The 24107-nt window shown below is 46.9% G+C and overlaps 1 protein-coding gene across 2 annotated transcripts; it reads left to right on the top strand.

Moving 5' to 3' along the window:
• The first annotated feature begins 1481 nt into the window (after positions 1-1481).
• On the top strand, positions 1482-22149 carry ETFB (electron transfer flavoprotein subunit beta). 2 transcript variants are annotated; one of them, XR_014785101.1, is made up of 8 exons: positions 1482-1566; positions 6617-6775; positions 12029-12187; positions 13283-13345; positions 14202-14360; positions 14937-15124; positions 16747-16884; positions 18130-18800. XR_014785101.1 is itself a non-coding variant. In XM_084815290.1 (7 exons), exons 1-6 carry the CDS (start codon positions 1504-1506, stop codon positions 15105-15107), a joined length of 774 nt encoding a protein of 257 aa, XP_084671416.1. In that variant the 5' UTR covers positions 1482-1503; the 3' UTR covers positions 15108-15124; positions 18130-22149. The 2 variants fall into 2 exon arrangements, 1 of the variants encoding a protein (XP_084671416.1); XM_084815290.1 differs by lacking the exon at positions 16747-16884 and having other exon boundaries at positions 18130-22149.
• Positions 22150-24107: the final 1958 nt, after the last annotated feature.

The following is a 24107-nucleotide window of genomic DNA, read 5'->3' as shown; positions in this document are numbered from 1 at the left end:
TGAGCAGCAATGCAAACTGATGGAATACCACTAAAATGTGCCAGGGATCTAACAAAGCATTGCACCCACATTCATTACTGAGCATCCAGTGCTGGACACATCACCAGTTTCATCAAATAATTCAGGTGGTGGATTGTGCACAACAGAGAGCCATGGCTTCCAGCTCTGGGTTGAAATGGATAAAGCATGTAGTAACTGCAGACTGGAAGGTCGGCAGTTCAGCAGTTCGAGACCCGAGTGCCGCGTGACGGAGTGAGCCCCCGTCTTCAGTCCCAGCTCCTGCCAACCTAGCAGTTCGAAAGCAAGAAATTGCAAGTAGATAAATAGGTACCGCCTCAGTGGGAAAGGTGACAGCGTTCCGTGCACCTCGGTGTTCAGTCATGCCGGCCACATGACCACGGAAGCGTCTTTGGACAGCGCTGGCTCTTCGGCTTAGAAACAGGGATGAGCACCGCACCCTAGAGTCGGACACGACTGGTTGGGGACACCTTTACCTTTTTTAACATCGTTAAAGTGTGTAATACACACAGACATCTCATGATCACATTACGACACCAGTGATAAGTCAGGCAGTAGTATAAAAAGTATACGCAAGCAAACATTACGGGGAATTAACAAAAAGGGGACCTACTATTCACACAGATTTATTATCAGTACAGAGTAATTTAACAGGCTACAGATTTTAGTAGTACAAGTTTTGTCTGACAGTCAGCAGATTAAAGGAAGCCCGCAGTGCAAGCCAATCCTGCACACTTCTACTCGTCGTTGCCGCGATTTTCCGTATGTTCCCGCTTCAGACGTTACGTTGCTGACCCGAGTACAATACTCCCGCGGACAGTTAATTCACGTGAGCCAGGCGGGTGGATAAAGCCTGTACTACTTACGCGAGTAGACCACTCGTGCGAGTTATGATTTGTATCAGCCGGCGTGATGAACGTCTGAACCGGCACAATCGTGACACGCTTCTTGCCCTTTCACCCACATTCCTACAGTTGGCGCCCCACCCTCCTGTTGACGTCAGTAAGACCTTGGGAAGGGCTCCCACATCGCAGGAAGGCCGAGGAAATGCTAAACGCTTATTGGCTCTCTTTTGCCTAAGAGGTGGGACGCGTATCGCGCGATTCTGATTATTGATTGGCCTGAGGCCGGTGACGTCACGACCAATACTTTTTTACCCCTCCCCTTGTCCTCCCTCTAACTGAGTCCTTCAGCTCTACGCTTTGCAATCCTCTGATGGGCTAAAATACACGTCAATCATCGAATGCCTGGCAAAGACCTGTATCCGCCCTCGCCCTGACGCCCTCCTATCGCATCGTTCGATTGGCTTGGGAAAACTGGAGCCCAACTTCTGATTGGGCGCCAGGTGAAACGACGCACCCGCATCTCCTACGGAGCGTAGAGCCTATGTAGTGCCCCTTTGGGGCTGCGTCCTCTTCCGATTGGCTGAGCTCACCTAGTGGGCGGGCAGCTGCCCGGAGGGTGACCGACGGCGAGCGGGGCAAGATGGCGGCGGCCGGGCTGAGGGCGATGGTGGGAGTGAAGCGGGTCATCGACTACGCCGTGAAGGTGCGCGCCGGCACTCCGGGGGCGGGGTGGCTGCTCGCCGGACGCCTGGGTCCCCTCCTCCGCGGCCCTCGCCGGCGCCCTCGTTGCTGCCCCCTCGGCCCTTCTCACGAGCCCTTCGCGCGTTATAGTGACACAACGCCTGTGGTACACTGGAGACGCCCCCCTGAGCGCCCACACGTTACGGCTGTCACGGGTGTCTGAACCTCCCTGCTCGGGGGCAGTCTACCTCAGAACGCCGGGTGCCGGCGGCAGGTGACGAGCGTCGCTGACTTTGCTGGCTTGGCTCGCTGGAAGCATCTGGCTGCTCCGGCCGGGCTCTGTTAAGGTGCTTGCGCTTCTCTGGCGCTCCTTGGAGGACAAAATTGGTCTCGTAGACTAGTTCCCCAAGCTGTGGCCCTCCAGATGCACTGGGCTACAACTCCCATCGTCCCCAGCCGTGCAGGAGCAAGCACGCAGCCTTGGGGCTTTCCTTAGACGAGCAGAAGCGTCTCCCGTTGTGTTTTGATTCATAAGCATTGGGAAGGCTTCCGCGTTACCAGTTGAGCCAGCTTTCGATGGCAGTGCTGTCTGAGGATGATGGGAGTTGTAGTACGACAAATCTGGAGGGCATCAGTTAGCGAAGGGTGCGCTAGAGAGAAGAACTTTTCAATAGAGGCTCCCTAGCCTTTCCAGACACGTTCACCTGGCACTATCTTTATGGCCTTTTTGGTGCCACACGAGGAGTTTTTTATTCACCGAGATATTTTAAATTACACTATCAACCTCTCAATTTCAAGTCCATGTTTTGTATTTTTAATAGGTTTTGCTTATTTTTATTTAATAGTTTTATATTCCATTTTACTGTTGTATTTGTTTTGTGAGCTGCCTGCAGAACTTGTAGTATGGGGTAGCTATATAAATACAATCAATCAGAAAGAAAGAAAGAAAGATGAAATTACAATAGATTGGTCTCTAATTTCATCCAGCAGGGCATCTGTTTAATTGTATTGTTGTTGTTACTATTATTAGCTGCTGGTTTTTTTTATACTTTTACTGTTTGAATTTTGTGTTTGACAGTTTTGTGAGGTGCCTTGAGTATATTTTGGAATAGAAAAGTGGGATAAAATCATTTAAAATAAAATGGTGCTTTACAAAACATGACAGGATAAACCTTTACCCAAAGGTGCTTACAACCTTGAAAAAGATGCAAAGAAAATAACAGGGGAAGGGGAGGGAAATGGAGGCAGCAGTTAATGGGGAAGAATATGCAATCACTGCAGTTACACATAGTTAGGCATTGTTACAATGTAGGGTATGGTATTACTAGTAGGGGTGCACGAAAGTCCCTTACCTGTCCTTGAAGCTTTTCGCGGTGGGGGGGAGGCGCTTCGCTGCTCCCCCCGCGAAGTTCAGGCCGGGGGGGGGAGGCTTCCCGCCTCGCCCGGCCGAAATTCAGGCCGGGGGGGAGGCTTCCCGCCTCACCCGGCTGAAATTCAGGCCGGGGAGGAGGCGCCTCGCCTCGCCTGGCCGCAAACTAAAAAGTTAAAAAAAAAAAAAACGCCCCCGTGATAGGCTACGTGACGATTAACGTAGCCTATCACGGCTAGATCTGCAAAGTCAGCCGTGATAGGCTACATAAATCGTCACGTAGCCTATCACGGGTGACTTAAAAAAAAAAAACGCGTACGCAAGTGGCGGCCCCCATAGGGAGCCGCCATTCGCGTTCCTTATTTGGTCTCTGTAGTCTATGTAAATCTTTACATAGACTACAGCGAAAATAAGGGCAACGCAAATAGCGTTGCCCTTATTTTCGCCGCAGTCTACGTAAAGATTTACGTAGACTACAGCGACCAAATAAGGAACATGAATGGCGACTCCCTATGGGGGCCGCCATTATCCGTACGTGCTTTTTTTTTTTTACGTCACCCGTGATAGGCTACATGATGATTTACGTAGCCTATCACGGCTGACTTTGCAAATCTAGCCGTGATAGGCTACGTTAATCGTCACGTAGCCTATCACGGGGGTGTTTTTTTCTTTTCTTTTATTGGAATGGCGGTGGCAGCAGCTGGTCGAAAGATCGGCTGCCGCCCCTGCCCCTGACGAAGACCCGCCGAACCGCCGGCCGGACCCGCCACCGGGAGGGACATTCGCCAAAGGTAAGTCCCATCCCGGGGGGGGTGCGGAGAATTTCTCCCCGAAACTTGTTCGGGGGGCCGAACACGTTGGTGCTCGGCCCCCCGAAGTTTCGGGGAGGAATTCTCCGCCAACCCTAGGTATTAGGGATTTGTGCTAAGGTGTACAAGGAAAAGGTGAGCTTTGAGGAGGGATTTGAAGGGAGTAAGAGATGTTGCATCACAGAGGCATTTCAGGAGGCAGTTCCAAAAAGCCAAAACAGGGCAAGAAGGGAGAGAATGCAGAGTCCTACTGGGATAGGTGGCCACCTCCGAACGTGGAGGCGACTGCCTACCCAAAGCAGGGCAGGAGAAGCAAGGAGGGGATCATCCGCTCTGCGCTTCAGCTGCCCTGCATTTATGGCTAGACAACCTATTTCGGCTGTCTAGCTGTGGGACCTCAGAGCGCAGGAAGCCGCAGCTGGACGACAAGTAGGATGTGTTGTACTGGCATTTCCTACTTCCCTACCCCAACAAACCCCCGGGAACGCCCCATTTTTGCCACTCCACTGCCCTCTTCTGAGCACGGGGCCGTTCCGTGCTGACTACAAGGCAGCATAGGAGGGAGTGGAGGTCGGTTCTCAGGGAACCAACCTCGGAGTGAAGGCTCTGAGGTTGGTTCCCAGGTACTGACCTATCCTATAGCTGCTGACTAGCTGCCATAGGATTGCGCCCTCAAGGAAGCTTTTGTTGCCACCATGATGCATCAAAACCTGTCCAATTTTATCATATTTGTATCCTATAGTTCATTTGTTAATCCGTGTAACATTTGTAACTTTTTCAAGGAGCTCAGAGTTGGACTTGGATCTGGATGAGCAGGGCTAAATTCCCAACTTGGTCACAAATTCAGCAGGTGGCTATGGGGAATTTCTGTCTCGCAGCCTCAGGCTTATTCTCTGTACAATGAGAATAATACTGATCTACCTCTCAGGGTTGTATTTATGTATCACACTTATATCCTGTATTTCTTCCAGGAAGCTCGGGGCAGCTTACCTAGAAGCAGCTTGTATACTCATAACTGGAGGTTGGTTAGGCTGAGAGATGGTAACTGGCTTGAGGCCACCCTGTAAGTTCCATGTTTGGAGCCAGAATTTGAACCTGTGTTTCTGCCATCCAAGCCCAACTCTAGATTCTGCACTGGCTTTCTTGTCTTGGTCAGAACCTAGAAAGACTTTGAGTGCTCCTTCAGATGTTCTGCCTCCCTTATGTGGAAAGCACTTCCATGTAGGAAAGCACATGGAAGACATGTGTAGACTAGATTGTCATTTGTGACAGTTGCTCAGATGTTCGGGTCTCATTGAGTGTATATGCACTCTGAGAAGCTGCTCTCCAGCATGTATATGCTAGGTGTGTTATTTGCACATGAGAATCTACACACAGCAGTTGCACAACTTTGCTTTTCTTATATGGGAATGCTCTGAGCCAGAAGGTCAACATCGGAAGTGGCCCTAGATGGTGGGCTGTCTGAGATGCCAGCCTAATGACTGAAGAGAACCTGTGCAGTACAGTACCAAAAAGTTCTGAATGCAGGAAAGTGTAAATAGGGGCTTGAAGCACTACTTCTTTGTAGTTGCATATGAACACAAGCTCTGAAGCAGTGTGTGCAAATCTCTTATCTTTCTGACTGCAATACTGGATCCCCTGCAGGAACAGGCATATAATCCTTATGCAAATAGAAGCGTTTCTCCCACTGCACTTTAACCCATAAAGATTGGGGAGGCTTCAACATGAACAGTGGAGCAATCTTATACCTAGATTTTAACACCTCGTTTCCTTCTCCCGTGTTCAGGGAAGTCACTTGAGAGCATCCTAGAGTTCCCATCTGCAATGCTTCATGCAATTCCTTCTGTGTTCTTATACTGTACTTTGTGTATGAATGTAAGTGTTAATAAAACCTTTCCCTCTGACCCAGGATATTTTGCATTGGCATCACAAATCTCAGGGAGTGGAGGACAGGGAAAGAGTAGAATCCACACAAATACCCCCCCCCCCAGAGTAATCTCATGGCCAAGGTATAGGGCAGGGTGGCTCCCAAGCCAACAGGTAGTAACATCTGGGGTGATTCAGTTCTTGTCTGTTCCCAGGGAAGTGATTATGTGGAGGTAGGCATCATATGAACTGGCAGTCTGCCAATGTGCTTTTGACTTCTGCCATCTTGTTGACCCCTTCTGGAATTGCCCCAATGGCTAAATCACTGCTGAGCGTATCTCTGTACCACTGGGTCATGTCAGTGATTTCTCTGTAATTTAATTCCCATGCATGCCCAAAGATAATTCATGTGGAGAAAATCATCTGAAATGGCCATGTGAATTGGAGGGAAGAGAGTGGCTGGAAGGAAAGAGATGAGGGTTGTTTCCAGTCTACACCTCCTCTGCGCCCCCCCCTCCGCCCCCGGTTGTGTCATGGTTGTTTCCATTTTATTTGCCTTATCAAAATCATCTAATTACGTTTGGAATCCAACAGGACTGAGAAGCAGGGTAAAATAACCTAAATAAAGAAATAACGAGGCCCCCAAGAACGCTGCATAAAAGAAATGTATGCGTTGTTACCTTGTGTTTATGGCAAAATTGACAGATGGCTCAGGCAAAAAGTATAGCCTTGGCTAAGAGGTTTGTACAATAAAAGTTTTAAATTGAAACCTTAATGGCAGTGTGCACTGTGTATATCTAAATAATTTGACATGTTTGGTGAAGGTCACAGGCTAGTTAGTCTGCTTCCTTACAGGAGTTTGTCTACTGGTGTAGGTCTACTTGACTTGGGGCTGCCTGTGCCATATATGCTACATTCAGGTACTGCATTCTTGTACCCCAAAGAGGAATTTGAATTGTCACCAATAGATTGATCCGCAGTTCTGGATCTCCCTGGGCTACTGCCCTAATAGGCTGTCCCTCTTGCAGGTACGGGTGAAGCCAGACAAGTCGGGTGTGGTGACAGATGGGGTCAAGCACTCCATGAACCCGTTCTGCGAGATTGCTGTGGAGGAAGCCGTGCGCCTCAAGGAGAAGAAGCTTGTCTCAGAGGTGGTTGCTGTGAGCTGTGGTCCACAACAGTGCCAGGTGAGGATTCTTCCCCTGGAGGAGGAGGAAGGAGTCAGATGTAGGACAGGGGACCAAAGTCAGCCTTGAATAAGAGAAGACTGCAACCAGAGCCCATACCTGAGTATCCAGAGATCTCTTTGTAGGCTACACTCACCTAAATTCCATTCCCAGATGGTCACTTCTGCTTTGTCCCAAACTGCTGCTGTTCTTGTTAGCAATAAGCCTTCACAATATAACAAAATATACATAGCATTCAATAATGGCAGATAAGCTCCAAAAACAAAAAGAAATGGGGAGAGTGGGTATTCTGTCACTCCCATACATTCATTTGTGTATGCATACATACATACATTCCACTACATTCATGTCCATGAAACCTTGTCTAAGTTTAGCCAATAAAACAGCAAACTGGAGCACTGCTAAATTTACATACTTACCTGTGTGATGTAACAAATACACAGAGGGAGCAATCGGGATAGGTGGCCGCCTCCAAACTCGGACATGGCCGCCTATCAAATGCAGGGCAGGCAGAGGGGATCCTCTCCTCTCCGACTGCCTTGCATTCACAGTTAGTTGGCCGATTTCGGCTGACTAGCCATGGGACTTAGGAGCCAGGGGAGGACACCGGATGACGCATAAGAAGTGTCATACCAGCGCTTCCGCACTCCCCACCCCCGGGAACACCCCTTTTTGCCCCACTCTGCACTGCTCTTCCGAGTGCGGAGCATAGGGATGATCCACACCACTCACAAGGTGGGGGGAGGCTTTCCAGGAACCGAGCTCAGAGCACAGGCTGTGAGCTTGGTTCCCGAAAACCAAATAATCCTATGGCTGTCTAGCCACTCTCTAGCGGCCATAGGATTACACCCTAACTTGGACAACAGTGGCCAGCCTAATATTCTGCCCATCAAAGGACCCAGCAGTCTCTCTCTAAGAGCTCTCTGGGAGCAAAACAATATATAATGAGCTTAGTTAAGACAGTATAGTAATAAACCACATGAAGTAAAGCTTTCCCATGTTGTTCCAGAGCTGTTTAGGAGCTTGCTCATTACATACTGTTTTCTTCCCGGTTTAGAGCACTCCTTTTGTTGGGTTCTTTGGTCAGAATAGTAGGCTGGCCATTGCTGTACAAGTTAATGTATTTGTTAAATGACACCGCTAAGTATGTGACTTAGTGACCAAGCGTATAGTCATAGTTTTAAGTCGCCTTGTAGTTTGCAGCCAAAGAAAGAGGTGGGAATTATTAGAAGACCTCAAATCTAATAGGTAATTCTTTTCAGCAACTGAGCTGCGTGTACAGAAATATGCAAATACCATGAGCTGAAAACTTGAGTGTTTAGGAATCTCAGATTCTGTGTTCTGCATAGGATTGGATCCAGTCTGAGTCATATGTAGAGCAGACCCACTGTAGGTAATATAGACAAATGGGCTAACTGTTCCTAAACATTTTGCTTGGGAAATCTAAATCTGTTTGCTGTGGAAGCAGCTTTCTGTAATGAATGCTCTCTCTGCTTGTGGCACACTAGTCCACGCTGCATGGAAAAATTGGAGTGGGGAAGCTCCTTGAGGCAGAGACCTATCATTTTGTAATCTGTAAAGCAGCATTCTCACTGAAGGTGATCTATAAAAGTGGTGGTGGTGGTGGTGATGATGATGATGATGATGATGATGCATCACAGGTCCTGTAGCTGGGGATGGCTTTCTGAACCTTTCTAGCTATGAGTTTCTCTAGTGGCTAGAATCACTTGTCCCAAGTGCCTTTTTCCAGTTTTTGTTAGGAAGGAGCCTGGAGATCAATTTCCATCTGCCAACTTGCTGAGTGTACTGTGATCAAAATACTACAAAACCAAGGGCTTTTCTACAGCTGGGTGTGAAGGGGGATAAGGGATCTGGTTGGGTGAAGCTCTGCTAAAGAGACAGGTGGCCACCAGGTGGCAGCAGCTACACGTGAAAGAACTCTGGGACACCTGAGTGCATTGTGTTGAAGAGGCTTTGATTACATCCATTTCCTCTCTCAGTGTTGGGCATTAAGCTTTGACAGACATGATGTCTGAAGCAGTAGAGAAGCCTGGCTGTCATAGTTTGTTCAAGGATTGTAGTTGTCTGGGTTAGAGCAGCGTCTCTATGGGTATTAAAGATGGCTTTCTGGTCTGATGCACAACATGGGGAGAAATAGGGGCCTGAGTAGTTAAGCAAAGGCGTTCAATTTAGGAATTGTTAATGCCATGCAACAGGGCTTAAGGCAGGTATGGATAGACTTCAAGCTTGAGAGTTCTACTCTTCTTTTCCCCTTTTGAACCCTGTGATCCACCTGTTGGAGCCAGGTGCAAACTTGTTGCTTGGGCAGCTCAGGGGGCAAAGGCAATTACCTCCCGTACCCATGAACCCTACATTTGGATGACCTGCAAGTCATCCAAGTACAAGTCTGCATCCGAGTTACTACAGGACAAGGATTCGAACAATCTAATGAGGGAGCAGAGCATTCTTGTTGCTATTGTTAAATCATTGGGACTTGGAAACCTTTGCCAATCTATTAAGAATTATCCAGCAATCCTGGTGTACCCACACATCCCTGGTCTAGGGGTAGCCCACATACAAAGGAGGAAAGGATCCCTGTATCATTAATAGTTGTGCAGAACAACTTTCAGCAGGTGGAGTTTGTCATAACGTGAGGATGCCAGAATTTCCTCTACCTGTTAGGGAGTGGGAGACAGGCAAGCCGGGAGAGAGAGAGAGAAGGCTGAGTGATAAAGCTGCTGACAGCACAATCCTATGTATATTTTCTCAGAAGTAAGCCTTGCTGTGTTTAATGGCGCTTACTCCCAGGTAAGTGCACAGAATTGCTTCCTGAACAAGTTGCTTGGCTGAGCACAGTTTGGAAATTAGACCTCCCACAGCCAAACTCACTGCTGTTATTGGTGCCCTCAACAGGCTCCCAAAAAGCATCATTGGGGCCAGCAGTGATGCAGAAGGTGGGCCCTTCCTACTCCATTCTTGAGCTCCCACACTTTATCACGTGTGTGTGTGTGTGTGTGTGTGTGAGAAAGTAACTAATTCGGACATGGCTCTCTTGCTTTTCTCACTCCTTCCTCCCCAGACCTGGCTCTGTTCTATTTTCTGTCAGCTGCGGCTTCCTGACAGCCCCACCGTCGCCAGCTATTTTCTGCACTGCTGCTCCCGCTTCCCAGTGACCTTCACTCGCTGGGTTGCTCTTACAATCCCATTTTTTTATAGCCCTTCCCCTCCCCCAGCAGCATTCCGCTGACATTTCTCAGTCTTGGAGATTGAAAAAAATATGGGACTTGCCTCTCTAAGGTCGTCTTCTCCCCCTTCTGCAACCAACTGCTGCCTCCGGTTGTATAGGGAAGCTGGCTGGCACTGGGATGTATTTACTATTGCTAACTCAGCCCCTTTGGGACAGGCGTCCATTTCCCCATAGAGGCAATTATCACCATTATTTCCCAAGCTGGAAAAGAGATCTCAAATTCCTTCGTGTGAGTATCATGCATCATTAAAACATAGCATCACTTTTCTTTTTATTACCTGCCCTGCACCTCCTGTATGAGCAACATTCCCGCCCGTTGACAAGGAAGTGTGTGGTGTAGGTATGCTGGTTTAATGCCCTGACCCCCACATTTCCCTCTACCTGTACTCTCCACCCTTTGCCCCAGAGAGCCTCCTAGAGATTTCTGGGATGTCTGTGCATGTCTGTGAGCATATGCGTGCATCTGTTTGTGTGTGTGCAGCCCCTGACCCAGTATCACATTGGGACTGAGAAGGTTGTGCATCCCTGCTTTAAGTGTAAGGCATGTTTTGTTGTCGAACAAGCAAATAGGTGTGAGATGAGGGCGGGGATTGTGTAATAGCCAGTGTGGTATAGTGGCAAGAGTGTTGGACTGGGAGCTGGGAGATCCGGGTTCTAGTCCCCACTCGGCCATGGAAGCTCACTGGGTGACTTTGGGCCAGTCACAGACTCTCAGCCCAACCTACCTCACAGGGTTGTTGTTGTGAGGATAAAATGGAGAGGAGGAGGATAATGTAAGCCGCCTTGGGTTCCTTGCAAGAGGAAAAAAGGCGGGATATAAATGCAATAATAAATAAATAAATAAATAATAGCAGCTGATGTCACAAGTGCATTGTTTTTTTGGTGGTGATGTTCCCCAATGCAGTTCCTAAGGGAAAGGAGTGGGGGTTGGGCAGAGGATTCTCCCAGATGAACAGCTGCAGGTTCCCTGCTGTCTACTCCCCTCTCTCAGGTTTCTGGTGGTACCTCTCCCATCCACAGCGGGAAAGCAGTTCAGGAAGAGGAGGAGGTACACACAGAGGCTTGCAGAGGTACAGGATAGTATAGGAAGTTCCTGGATATTAATACAAAACTTCAAAGCACAAGATACTCTGAATTGCTTCTAGCCCTAACTGTATATTAAAAGGGCTATGTAAATGGTAAGCTTGCAAGAATTAGCAACTACAAGAGAGCCAGTATGATGTCCAACTTGGACTCTAAGACCTGAGTTCAAGGCTTTGCTTAGCTGCAGAGTTCATGGGCTGGCCCTGGGCAACCCACTGTCTCTCAGCCTGACCCACTTCATCGGGTAGTTGTGAAGAGAAGATCTGATTGCTCTGTGTATGCTGCCTTAAGCGCCTTAGCAGAAATGTGTGATTTGTGCATTATAAACACGGTCTTGTGAGAGAGACTGATGTTCCCTTTTGACAATGAGGGACCTGAAGCACCAGGCAGCACTTTCCCAAGGCCACTCATGAGACATGTCAGGGTGAGGCAACTTGGTGCCCTCTAAATGTTTTGGACCAGAACTCCCATAAGCCCTAGCCAGTATGCCAGGGGTCAGGAATCCTGGGAGTTATAGCCCAAAATACCTGAAGGGCACCAGTTTGCCTACACCTGGTGTATTTGTTTTATTCGACTGGACCTGTAGCCTGCCCAGTCCCAGGGGCTCAGGGCAGATACAATGTGATAGTTATCCTTCCTTATCTTTGCCTGTCTCTGGCTGTCAAAAGTGAGTGGGAGAGCAAATTTGAGAATTTAGCCAAAATCGACTAGGTTCAAGTTCCAGACTCTTACTGGATGTCATTAGCCATTAGGAGCAAGTAGCAGCGTTAGAGTGGCGAGAGACCTGATAGGCAGCGGAGAGCTGTCAGTGTTTGGGCTTCTGTAGGTACAGGGGAAGGAAGGTTCTGTTCTAACCAGCCCCACTCTGGTGACAATTGATGTGTCGGGTTCGAGGGTTGCTTTAACACCTGTTGTGCCCTCAGGAGACAATCCGCACAGCCCTTGCGATGGGGGCTGACCGAGGTCTGCATGTGGAGATTCCAGTAAAGGATTACGAGAGCCTTGGCCCCTTCCAGGTTTCGAAGATCCTGGCTGCACTGGCCAAGAAAGAGGGTGTCAACCTCGTGCTGCTGGGGAAGCAGGTGAGACTGATTGGAAGGGAAGGGCTGTGTTCTTAATAGGAAACCAGGCAGTGTGGAAACACATGTATGCCAACAGTGTTGGTTACCTTATGAATCTTGGGCTTCAGACAAGGAACATGTTTCTAGCCATCAGGGTTTCAGAGACTGTTAAAGGCCAAAACACACATCAAGCTGGTGTCCATTCTCTCTCATGTGGAGAGTGTAGGAGTCTGACCAACAGACTATAGCTTACATGGGTGTGACACCAAGGATGGAGGCCGAGCTAGATGGAGGCCGTACTTATCACACTGTTTCCAGTGTGAGAAAGTTAACATAGCGAAGGAACTATGAACTCCATTGTTCAATGGAGATGGATAAGAGAGCAAGGGATCGGGCAAAGGCAGGCTGGTGTCAAATTGAAGAGAGGCTGATCCAAATGGGTCTCAGGCTGAAAGGAGCCTAGGTCTGACCTGCAAATAGTAAGTTGCCAACAATACTGGGACTGAAGCTGATTCAGGAAGTTTTATGTTGGGTTCTTAGCCAATTGGAAGGCGGGGTTGAAAGCCAATTGGGACTTGCCAAAAGGAGCAATGAAACATGGGGCAGGTCTGCTTCTGCCTCAGCATCACCTGCTAAGAACTCTGCTTCTGGACCTGAAGGGTGTGGGATCAGATTTTGCAGGGGCTGGTACTTGCTGAAAAGACAATTGCTCTTGTTTCATGCCATGGCTGGTAACATATCCAGTTCAGAAGGAAGGGGCAAGGGGAAGGTTTTGCTATTGTGAAGAGGCCAAACTGGCCACATATGGCACCCTAGTGAGCCGTTCGCAGGCTTACGCTGGCTGAGCCTCCCCAAGAGAACATTTGCTTTGCAGCTAGCCCACCTCATCTAATACCCTTTCTCCAGATGTGTGTTTGGGTGTGGCTGTTGGAAAACCTCACCTGCATGGGCCAGGTTTAATCTGTGCAGAGTCCTGAAAAACACCCATGGACAGGGTTCAGGCTGTATCCTGTCCCATGGAGGTGGGGAGCTGGGAGCGCTTCCGCCATGGACATTTGAAAGCAGATATGCTTTCTTGTGCTTTGTGTGACCTCCCTCCTCCTTTTCTTTTTCCAGGCCATTGACGACGACTGTAACCAGACAGGGCAGATGACAGCAGCGTTTCTTGACTGGCCTCAGGTACTAAGTGGGGGAGTTGGGAGAAATCAGTGGGAGTGAATAGCAGGAAGGATGGGCATTATGGGATGGGCAATGAGGAGGTAGCCCATCAAGGAAGACGTATTGTTTCCATACCTGGGGAAAGGGAGTCCGTACAATGGACCACAGTGGTAATATGAAGTTTGGACTTCCAGCTGTACCTTCCTCATCAAAGGTGGATAATTGTTTTCTTCACCCCAGGGAATAAGATATTCCGCTAGAAGAGGCAATATTAACTGTAGTTCCTTCTACAGGACAGCCTGGAAGCTCCAGGCATCAAGGAATTGCACACAGATGAGTAGGCTGGCAGTGGGGGGGCAGAGCACTCGGGCCCTCCTCTGTGCCCAGTGTACAAACCAAATGGACTGTCAGAGGAGGGGAGCCCCCCCCCCCCCAGCATAGAGATGTAGGGCTGTTGAAGGGGGGCTCCTGTAGGGGCTAGGGCTCTGTTTATCAGAGCCAATGCTAACAGCCCCCAGACCACCTTTAAAAAGCTCCACTGGATGGCTACTCAAAGACATGATATGGGCAGTGAAATAAGCCCTTTTCACTGCCCTCAGTACCATGCAGTAGGCACATTTATGTGCTCTTATTTGTGTTTGGTCAGCCTCTCAGCCAGACTTCTGCCACCTGTACTCTAGCCTGTTTCATTGCCCTCAGTTCCTTGGACTTCCATCTGTTTTAAAAAAGCTGTGCAGTGTCTTGAAACATTTACATAGCTAGCACAGTTCCATATTAATTTCTGGAACTCTAGTTTGAGGGGTTTCAGTATAAAAAAAGTTGCATTAAGTAATACCTGCCCTTCTCTTAATCAAGTAGCCTTCTCTCCCCTTTGCAGGGGACGTTTGCCTCCAAAGTGACTGTGGACGGGGACTGGCTGAAGGTTGAGCGTGAAGTCGATGGGGGCCTAGAGACGGTGCGTCTGAAGCTTCCAGCCGTGGTGACTGCTGACCTACGACTGAATGAGCCACGCTATGCTACCCTGCCCAACATCATGGTATGGTCCTGACACCATTTGGTGGGTGTTCCTTGCTTGGTACAGCAGACTCTTTAAGTAGAGACTGTACCACTCTAAGTTGAAGCAAAGCAGTTGCTCCCTCCAAGCAGAGCACTTGTTTGAAGCTAATTGGCCCTATAGGTCTTCCATTCAGTCACTTGGGGCTCCCTCTGCATCCATAAGGGCTAGAAACGTAGGGCTCTAAGAACAAAATTAGCTTCTAATGATTTGCACAGAAGCCTTGAATTCTTTAAACAATTTTGATATTCAACATTTCAACAAGTGTTGATGATAAACATAAGAAGAGCCATGCTGGATCAGACCAAGGGTCCGTCTAGTCCAGCATTCTGTTCACACAGTGGCCAACCAGCTGTCGACCAGGAAGTCACAAGCAGGACATGAGCGCAACAGCACCCTCCTGCCCATGTCCCCCAGCAACTGGTGTACATAGGCATACCACCTCTGGTACTGGAGGTAACACATAGCCTAACTTGGCAGGAGGGTAAATTCCCCTGATTCTAACAGGAGGGCGATAGTTTAAATGTGCCCTGATTTCCCCCCCACCCCTTTCCCCAGAAAGCCAAAAAGAAGAAGATTGAGGTGGTGAAGCCATCTGATCTCGGTGTGGACCTTACTCCACGGGTGAAGACTCTAAGTGTGGAGGACCCTCCCCAGCGTAAGGCCGGCGTCAAGGTGGAGACAGTAGATGATCTAGTTGCTAAGCTCAAGGAGAGTGGGCGGATCTGAGCCCTCATATGGTTTTGGTAAGGAGAGTGTTAAATCTACTAGTGTTGTGTAAGCCCATTGCTTTAATAAACAAATGCTAAGGAAAATGCTGTACCATGTTCAAGATAAGCAAATTTGCATGCAGTCAGTCTTGTAGAGCTTCTCCTCCTTCTCCATGGAGTTGGCAAAGAGCTACGCAGGGCACTGAACCCCCTGGGCATTGCTTGCAAACCTCTAGAGCCTATGTTTTCCAGCCATAAAAGCCTCTTGGATTGCTTTTAAGCAACCTTTGATTCTTAGAATGGCAGATTCGGTTCCCTGTCATAATATTTGAACCCGTACATTCCAACATTGTCTCACACTCTTAGATCAAGAAACAAATCCCAGGATGAGACAGTGAAGATGGGAGTAGGCGTGGTTCTCAGAGGCAGGGGGCAAGTTTAGTTTCCACCCCACTCATTTCCCAGAGTTTTCCTGACTTTCATGTCCCTTACTTTCTCCCATATATAAGTAAGGTGTCTTTGGCACAGTCTCACATTTCCTGGTGGGAGGCTTATCTGATCAAGAAGAGAAGAGCTACAAGGTTTTAAAATGGAAGGTTGGATGACGTGAGAGTCAGTGTCCGATTTAATTGGGCCACCATAACTTAATAGAAGCCTGCAACTTTAAAGAATGATTCATAGAATAGTAGGGTTGGAAGGGGCCTATAAGACCATCGGGTCTTCTAGCTTTTACTGGCAAGAAAGTCTGAGACGATCCAAGTTCTCCCTAGACAACTGGGGCAGGGAAGCTGTTCTGGACCTGCCAGTGGGACTGCTGTGCTTTACACAGCTTATTCTCCGTGGCTGGTATTACTTTCCATTGTAGCCCACTTGTCCTTCCCGCCCTTCATTTTTCCAGTCCTTCCCAATATATTTCAAGTTGTTTTGAAAACTTGAATGTTGGAAACAGAATGGACTGTGCCAAAGAGAGCCAGCGTGGTGTAGTGGTGAGACCGTTGGACTAGGAGCTGAGAGATCCGGGTTCTAGTCCCCACTCAGCCATGGAAGCTCACTGAGTGACTTTGGACCCGTCACAGACTCTCAGCCCAGCCTACCTCACAGGGTTGTCATTGTGAGGATAAAATGAGGAGGAGGATAATGTAAGCCGCCTTGGGTTCCTTGCAAGGGGAAGATAGCAGGATATAAATGCAATAAATAATAAATAAAATAAAGGAAAAATTGAATGGGTGCAAATTTGCTTGATTTATGCATTTTCTTTTTAGCATAGTAGTCAAATTTTCTCGGCAGTTGGGCTCTGTACGCAGCAGGGAGTCGAACCAAGCATAAACCCCAAATGGCTCATTGGCGGTGGGTTGTTGTTTTTCCCTGATCGACCAAACCTAAGATCTGCCTTAAACAAACCTGAAGCAGAATTGCACAAAACATGTTCAAAATAAGTGACTCATAATTCAGAAGCTCAGGAGGTCCATCTGAGGATAGTGAAAAGGGTGTCTCTTTGCCTTGTAGGGAGGGAGGCAAAAGAGCAGGAAAGCAAGTTCTGCATTTGGTAGCCTTCTCTAGCATTTTGAGTACAGGAATTCCAAGCAACAAGACACGCTTGGTCAAAAGCAAAGGCCGCAAACTTATTGGCTGCTCCTTGGCTTCTTTTTATCATTGAGCCCCTCATCTCATTAAAAGTGAAAATAAAGAACACAAGAACTGCCTTGCTGGAGAAGACCAACGTCCATCACGTCCAGCACTGTCTCCAGCAGCAGTCAGCCAGATGCCCCTCGGAAACTCTCAAGCGGGGAATGAAGGTAATAGCTGTCCCCTGTTTTGTTCCATGCATCTGGTATTCGGAGCAATACTGCCTCTGAATGTGGAGGTTCCATTTAATTATTAAGGTGAATAGTCTGAATGGCCTCTCACCCAGGGGTTTTTCTAATTCTTAAACTAACTAAACACTACCCATCATTTTTTGTGGCTCCATAGTTCAATAATCTACTAGGTGGGGTGGGATGGACGGTATACTTTGTTCTGCTTGCTGAATCTACTGCCAATAATTGGCAGTGCCCCCAGATTCTGGCACTATAAGAGAGGGAACAAAACTACCTGCACCCTCCAGCCATTCGTAATTGTATAAATCTACGTCCCCTCATTTAGGCACTTGTGTTTCCCTCACAGAGAGCTGCACAGGCTAAAGCTATACATCACCCTTCCTTAACCTGTGACCTCCATGGGTTGGACTTTAACTCCCAGCATCCATCCAGCCAGTGCATGCTGGCTAGGGGATGCTGGGAGTTGTAGACAATGCATCTAGAGGGCACCGAGTTGGGGAAGCCTCCTATACATGTTACTTGCACTTATTCCCACATAAGGTCCCAGGAACAAGTGCACATTTTCACTCCACATATTCACACTGCAACAAGAATTGTACAGGATGTTCCAAATGTGGTGAATGATAGATCTATATAATGGCATAATAATTGCTGTTCTTTGCTAGGACAGATGGTAATTATAAAGCATCTTATGTGTATGCGAAGTCACACCCCGCATGCACGAACACACTGTTTTTAAAACTCAAACAAGCTAAAAGTATGTGTTCTTCCCTGCTGTGCGAGTCAATGTTGACAAAATACTTGAAGACAGAAATTCGTTTTGTCTCATCAGTTACATTTGGCCACTGATAAGAGTTTTGGAGGATGTGACATTGGTCCATGCCTACAGCGTGTTTTTAAAAGAATAAATGTTTAATGAAATTGAGTATTATTGTATATCTTTTACAGGAGTTAGTGGCTAAACCGAACCTGAGAGTTTTTAGCTCTGACAGTGGTGAACTGGAACTGAAGTCCAATGTTTAATGGTTCGACTCCCTGACATGCAGCCCTCCTTTTTATTTATAAAGTGCCTACAATCACTAGGTGCTGTACAAAAAAATAAATCCACAGGCTTACCATCTGAAGTTCTTCTGAATCATTTGCACTAGAACCCAGATATGTGGTTCTGTTGCTAAGTGCTATTAGGATAACTGACATAAACCACCCCTCCCTTCTTCTTTTCAGCCTTGCCTGGAGCTGCTACTGTGGGTTGTCCGTTGCTGTTGAGATGGCTCTGGCCCTTGGGAGCCTACCTTCCTACCTCTGTGGGACCTGGTCTGTCTGAGATGATAACCGTGCTGCCTTCCAGCCCAGCTGGCCCCCGGAGAAAGCTGAATGAGAATTTAATTCTATTTTCTGTACTAATGATGGGTCGGTTTGCAATAAATGTCGTGTGATCTTTGGAGGTGCTCCGAGCAAGTGTCATGTCACTGCTGTGTGCGGGGTTTTTTGCATTCCCAATTAATTGCTTCAGTCCTCCTGCAGTAAATGAGCTGCCCTGGGCATCTGGAGTGGTATATTTTCTCTTTAATAGCCCATGTTTTGTAGAAGTGGTGTCTGAACAGCTCATCTCCTTTTGCAAATCATAGTCAGAGGGTAACTTTCCTTTGTTAAATGGTGTCAGGATTCACAAACATTGTACATTTAAGCCCAGCATCAGGTCTTTCTTGACCCTTAGCAGGGGGAGTTCATGTAAGTCCCTCCTCCCCACTCCATCTGCACCTCCGTGCGGATACTCATATTGGAGTACATTCCGCTAACTGCCTTCTGTTGCTTGCTGCCAACAATTCTGGCATCTGAAGGTGGAGGTTACAGTCTGTGCAAGTTTATGCTCTATTAAAATGAGTCTCAAAGGTACCGCTTGACTCTGCCTTTAAATAATGATAACCTGAGACTGACACAGCTGTCCTAGTGTATTTGGTATCTGGGAGTCAACTTCCACTTCTGTTGCCATGGCAAAGGCCTAGTTCACACAGCCAGCAAAAAGGGGGGGGGGCAGGGGGGGTAGAACTGTTTCTGGATTGTACCACTTCAGATTGAAAGAAGGAAATGTTTTTTCCATGGTTTAGTTGGGCGATGGGATTCTCTCCACAAAGAGAATAAATATATGGTGGGGGAAGGCTAGGCTAGAACTGGTCTCCCTGATTATCTAATTTTCTATGGGATACGTTACATGGCAGAAGCATTCAGTCATACAATTTCCCACACTTAACGGTCTGAAATAGTAACAGCCAAGTGAGATCTCCAAAACATAAAGATGGCATGTGGGAAATCCATATGTACGGTCAATGTTTTTAAAAGTGTTAATATTAGTGTGCTTTATTTTTAATACTTAAGCATTTTGCCTCACCAGTCTCTAGCCTCTGCCGCGCGCAACCCCACTCCCTTCAGATAAGTATAAACAGGAAATGGGGTGGGGGAAAGATATCAATGTCGCATTCTGTTCCTCTTATGCCACCCTTACTGTTAACACTCAAAGGAGGCAAAACTGAACTTTTTTTTAAAAAAAAAAGTCTCTAGATCCAGGTGGGCTAACTTCAGTTTTGTGTGGTCTGATTTTGTGGGGGTTTTTACCACAATTACTATGGACTACCGGTGTGTAACTTAAAAAGCAAGTGACAATGCACAGATTATCTTAAGTGATCCCAAATATACACTTGCTTAAGAATGTAAGAAGGACCTTGGATCTGATCTGTCAAGACACCTCATGCAGTATTCTTTAAAAAAAAAAAAAAAACGTAGAAATGAGGCCAGCCTTCCTCAACTGAGTGTCCTCCAAATGTTTTGAACTTCAACTCCCATCAGCCCCAGACAGCAGTGGTCAGGAATGCTAGGAGTTGTAGTTCAAAACATCTGGAGGGCACCAGGCTGGGGAAAGCTTAGTTTGGTGGTTGACCTGTAATTGCTCAATGCCTGCTAATGATCAGTGCTCAGCCTTCTACCTGTCCCTGTTCTGTATAATCTTTTTTATACTCCACCCTCTTTGTGTTAATATAAAACAATTTTTATGCTACATGTCTCTGAAGGTGTGGGGAGAGATCACCCCAGCATCTGATCTTGTGCCTGAAAGCATTAACATGTGAACCTACCTGAAACATGGCTCTGAAGTTCTTTTAAGGTAGACTCCTATTGCCAGCACATGAAATAGGCAACCCACATCATGCCAGTTGCAGTGAGTAGGAGTAGGCTTTGTCAGTCATTAGTCAAGTATCTTGGCATGCAGTGCATGATAGCTGGTACCAGCTCTCTTAGTTCTAGAATAATACATTTTTGGCTTTAAATATTGAGCACTGCTTGTCTTGTGGCAGGGAACATGGCCCTACCATTAGGCAAGGTGAGGCAGTATGCCTTAGAAGTTATATTTTTGCCCCCATGGAATGATTTTTTTTTTTTATGCCAAGCTTACCTTTCAGTTCTTACATCCAATTGTGATGAGTTCTACATTAAGCTGGTTTGTGCTGTATACCAAATCAACCTGGTAAAGGTTCATGACAGCAAAGCTGGGTGAGTGAGTAGGTCATAGCAATATTGGCACAGAAGGAAAACCCGGAAAGTTGTGGGCTGCAATTGTGTGACTTATAAAGACACTGACCAAGACTCTTAGGCCAAAGGTATCATCGAAGAGTACTTCCAGTGCAAGAAATGAACCAAGACCATATATTTGTGCCTAATTAATATATGTATGTATGTCTTGAGCCATCTTTTGGTAGGGAGTTCCAGAGGCCAATTACAAGCAGTATGGAAAAGGCAACTACCATGTTCATTAAATCATAGAGTTAGAAGGGGCCATTTAGTCCATCAAGTCCAACCCCCTGCTCGGTGCAGTAATCCAACTTAAAGCATCCCTGGCAAATGGCTGTCCAATCTCTGCTTAAATACCTCCAGCAACAGATTGCCCACAACTTCTGTAGGTAGTTGGTTCCATTATCTGATTGTTCTGACTGTTAGGAAGTTTTTCCTGATGTTCAACTGAAATCTCCCTTCCTGTAACTTAAGCCTGTTATTTCATGTCCTGTATATAGTCTTAAATGATAGTGAACAGATTGCATTTCTTTTCAGTTTTGACTCTGCTGCTGCCTCCTGCGGTCATCTCTCAACATGCTCTTATTTTTTTTTAACTCTTATCGATCCACAATTTTTCTGTGGCTCCTTTTCATGATGTTGTGCTACTGGTCCAACACAGCGTTCCTAGCTTACTCAAATGATGACCAAAAGTTGGGTTATTTTAGGAACTGTTTTTAATACATTTATGTGAATCCAAGACAGAAAAAAAAAGCGAAAGAACAAGGTGCTCCTATATCAGTAGCAGCTCATGTTTCAAGCTAAAAAAAATATATGTAGTTCCAGCCCCTTGTCATCAAGAAATTGCATTTCCCATCAGGCTCTTTGGTAGCTAAAATGAATTCCTGCATAATTGGTATCATGACCATTTTAGCCAACTGTAGCTACAAGTAATGAAAGCAAGTGCTACCTCTCCCAGTAGGCAATTTTGTGAATTGACTCAGCCTATCTCATATTCTGCACTATCTGGAAATTCATAGTGTTTATCCTGCTGCAGGGCTGGATAGTTGCCCTTGGTTTAAATTATTTAAAATGGTGCTAGATCAGTTTGGAATTTCACTGAGGCGAATCACATTGAAACTAGATCATTTTTTTTAGGGAAAGGCATATGTGGGATTCTTGTGAAGCCCTCAGTTGGGTGCTTTCTGCCTGTATTCCAAGGGTGCTTTCTGCCTGTATTCCACTCTTTTCCTCTCAGCCTGCTTTCAAGAGATCTTGTTCTGCAAGCAGAGCCTGAGCATTCCCAGTGCTTCCCTTTCTGCAATGGATTCTTTTGCCAAGCGTTATAAGAGGTAGCAAAACTCTGAATGTTTTCCTTGCTAACCTGGCCTGCACCGGAAAGTCGCCAATTACTGCTGTTGTGAACGGTCATTTTGCATATGGATAAGCTCTAGCTGAATCGTCACAGATTGCACTTTCTGAAGAAGTGATAAAATTCAGATATCTCAGTCCTTGCTTGCCTTCCCTGCCATGTAATTGCCATGTAAATCCAACCTTTACATTATCTCCCCCACCACACACACACACACACACCACAACACCCATTTGCATACATACATGACAGCTGAGGATCACACTCCATGTATCTGATGAAGTGGGCCCTAGTCCGTGAAATCCCATAATAAAATGAATTCATCTTAAAGTACCACAAGGCTTCTTGGTTGGTTTGCTGGAAATACCACTAGGGTGACTAGCCTCTGGAAACTGCTCTGGAAAAAACACTAGGCTGGGGTTTCAGAGAATCACCCCTTTGTGAAGACTATTACTGCTTTTACCTCTTGAACCAGTTTTTTTTTTTTACATTTATATCCCACCTTTTTTCCCTCAAGGAACCCAAGAGTGGCCGGGTGACCGGCCAGATGGGTGATTAAGAATTCAATAAAGACATACATAGGCCTCCTCCCCCTCCATTTTATCTTCTCAACAACAACCCTGTGAGGTGGGTTGGGCTGAGAGTCTGTGACTGGCCCAAAGCCACCCAGTGAGCTTCCATGGCCGAGTGGGGACTAGAACCCAGATCTCCCGGTTCCCAGTCCAACACTCGCCACTACGCCACGCTGGCTCACCACACAGTTGCTTCCTCCCTCTATTCTTTCCCCCACTCTTGGGGGGGTCTGGGGAGAGAATAAGGAGTATGCAGCCAGATGACCGGCCACCTGCCAGCAGAGGTGGGATAGGTAGGAACAGGCACGGGGTGGGTGGTTTTCATCCCAAATCAATGATACTAGCTGGGATGGAAAAGCTCTGATGTAGTGGTATTTTAGCCAAGTTCCTTCTGCATCAAAATATGTCAAACGATAGTATGGAAAAAACATCACTTTGGTTCACCCTCACAATAACCCTATGAGGAGGGCAGTGTCAACTCTGCTAAAATAAAAATGCAATTTGCTGTCCAATATAAATTATGCAAATGTATAGGTCATAACTAATAACTCCACATGTTTACTATTTTATATATTTTGCTTTTGCTAGGCAGGGGGGAAGAGGCAAAGAGCCATGCAAGGCCTGAAAGCCCTGTGCCCAGCCACAGGAAACTTCATTCACCACATTTGCACTTTTTCTATGCTCCCATAGCATCATACAGCATATGCATAGTGGCCCGTTCCTTAACAATACGCCACCTCCTCTTTGCATCAGCGATGCTTCCCGCTGCCTCATTCTGCTCTGTGAAGTGCCCAGGGAACAGTTCAGCCCCGGTCTTCCTGTCATAAGAAAACCAGATGTCTGTCTTGAAGTACCAGTTTCTTCTTTGAGCAGCCAGTGCACCATGCAGCAGACCAGCCGTGGGGGGGGGGGGGGAGAAGAGGTAGGTAGGCTGACTTTTGCCCTAATTTTAGTAACACTTGTTTAGCGGCCACTCTGCGAGCTCCTATTCCCTTTAACTCTGAATTATGGTTAGGAAAATACTGCTTTCTTGCTGCAAATCAGTAGCTGTGTTTACATATCCTCAATTTGGAGATTGTGAATGTTGGTGTTTGCAAGGAAATCTGAGCTAGGACAATTAAGGGGAGAAGTTTTACTCTCAGACTTGCCAATTCATATGCATTCTAGCTATGGAGCCTCAACAGCCTACTCCAGTCCGGTTCTCTTCTTTGGAGGCCAGATCGGTGCTGGTGCCCCCTAAAATCAAAAAGTTCTGTGTCCTTTTGTGTTGGTTATTTAGCCACAGTAACCCAGCTGCTCACTGCCCCCTTAGGTACAGCCTAGCCTCCAACCACCACCACCCCACCTTTCTTAGCTGCTAAGAAACCCTGCTGCAGGCCATTCTTGTAGAGCCCTGCTAGGGAATTGTATATAACCCTGTTTAATAAACTTATTACACACAGCTGCGTGGAGCCTGAAAATCAGCAGTCAAGGTTCATCAAACAGCACATGGTGTCAGCAGTGGGTTCAACAGACAACACGTGGTGCTAGAAGTGGGTTCTGACCTCCTGTCTGCAAAGGGAATTATTGGTTTGAAGCTAGAGGAGGACGTGTGTTTCTGTGCTTTGTTTTGAAAACCTGGTCAAGGGAAAGGAGTTCAAGTGGATCTGAAGCAAAGGAAGTATGAAAAGCCAGAAAATAAAAATAAAGCTGGTCTTCATTGATTGATTGGCATCTTG

The sequence above is a fragment of the Heloderma suspectum genome, chromosome 10 (genome assembly GCF_057233095.1).
Source record: "Heloderma suspectum isolate Gila_16-S chromosome 10, 16-S_ref, whole genome shotgun sequence".
NCBI lineage: Eukaryota > Metazoa > Chordata > Lepidosauria > Squamata > Helodermatidae > Heloderma > Heloderma suspectum.
Note: the sequence above shows the minus strand (reverse complement) of the source record. Positions and strands in the feature narration are given on the sequence as shown.

Coding starts and splice junctions, on each gene's coding strand:
- ETFB (XM_084815290.1), top strand. CDS start 1,504: ATGGCGGCGGCCGGGCTGAGGGCGATGGTGGGAGTGAAGCGGGTCATC. Junction 6,776..12,028: donor GTGGTCCACAACAGTGCCAG/GTGAGGATTCTT, acceptor TTGTGCCCTCAG/GAGACAATCCGCACAGCCCT. Junction 12,188..13,282: donor TCGTGCTGCTGGGGAAGCAG/GTGAGACTGATT, acceptor TTCTTTTTCCAG/GCCATTGACGACGACTGTAA.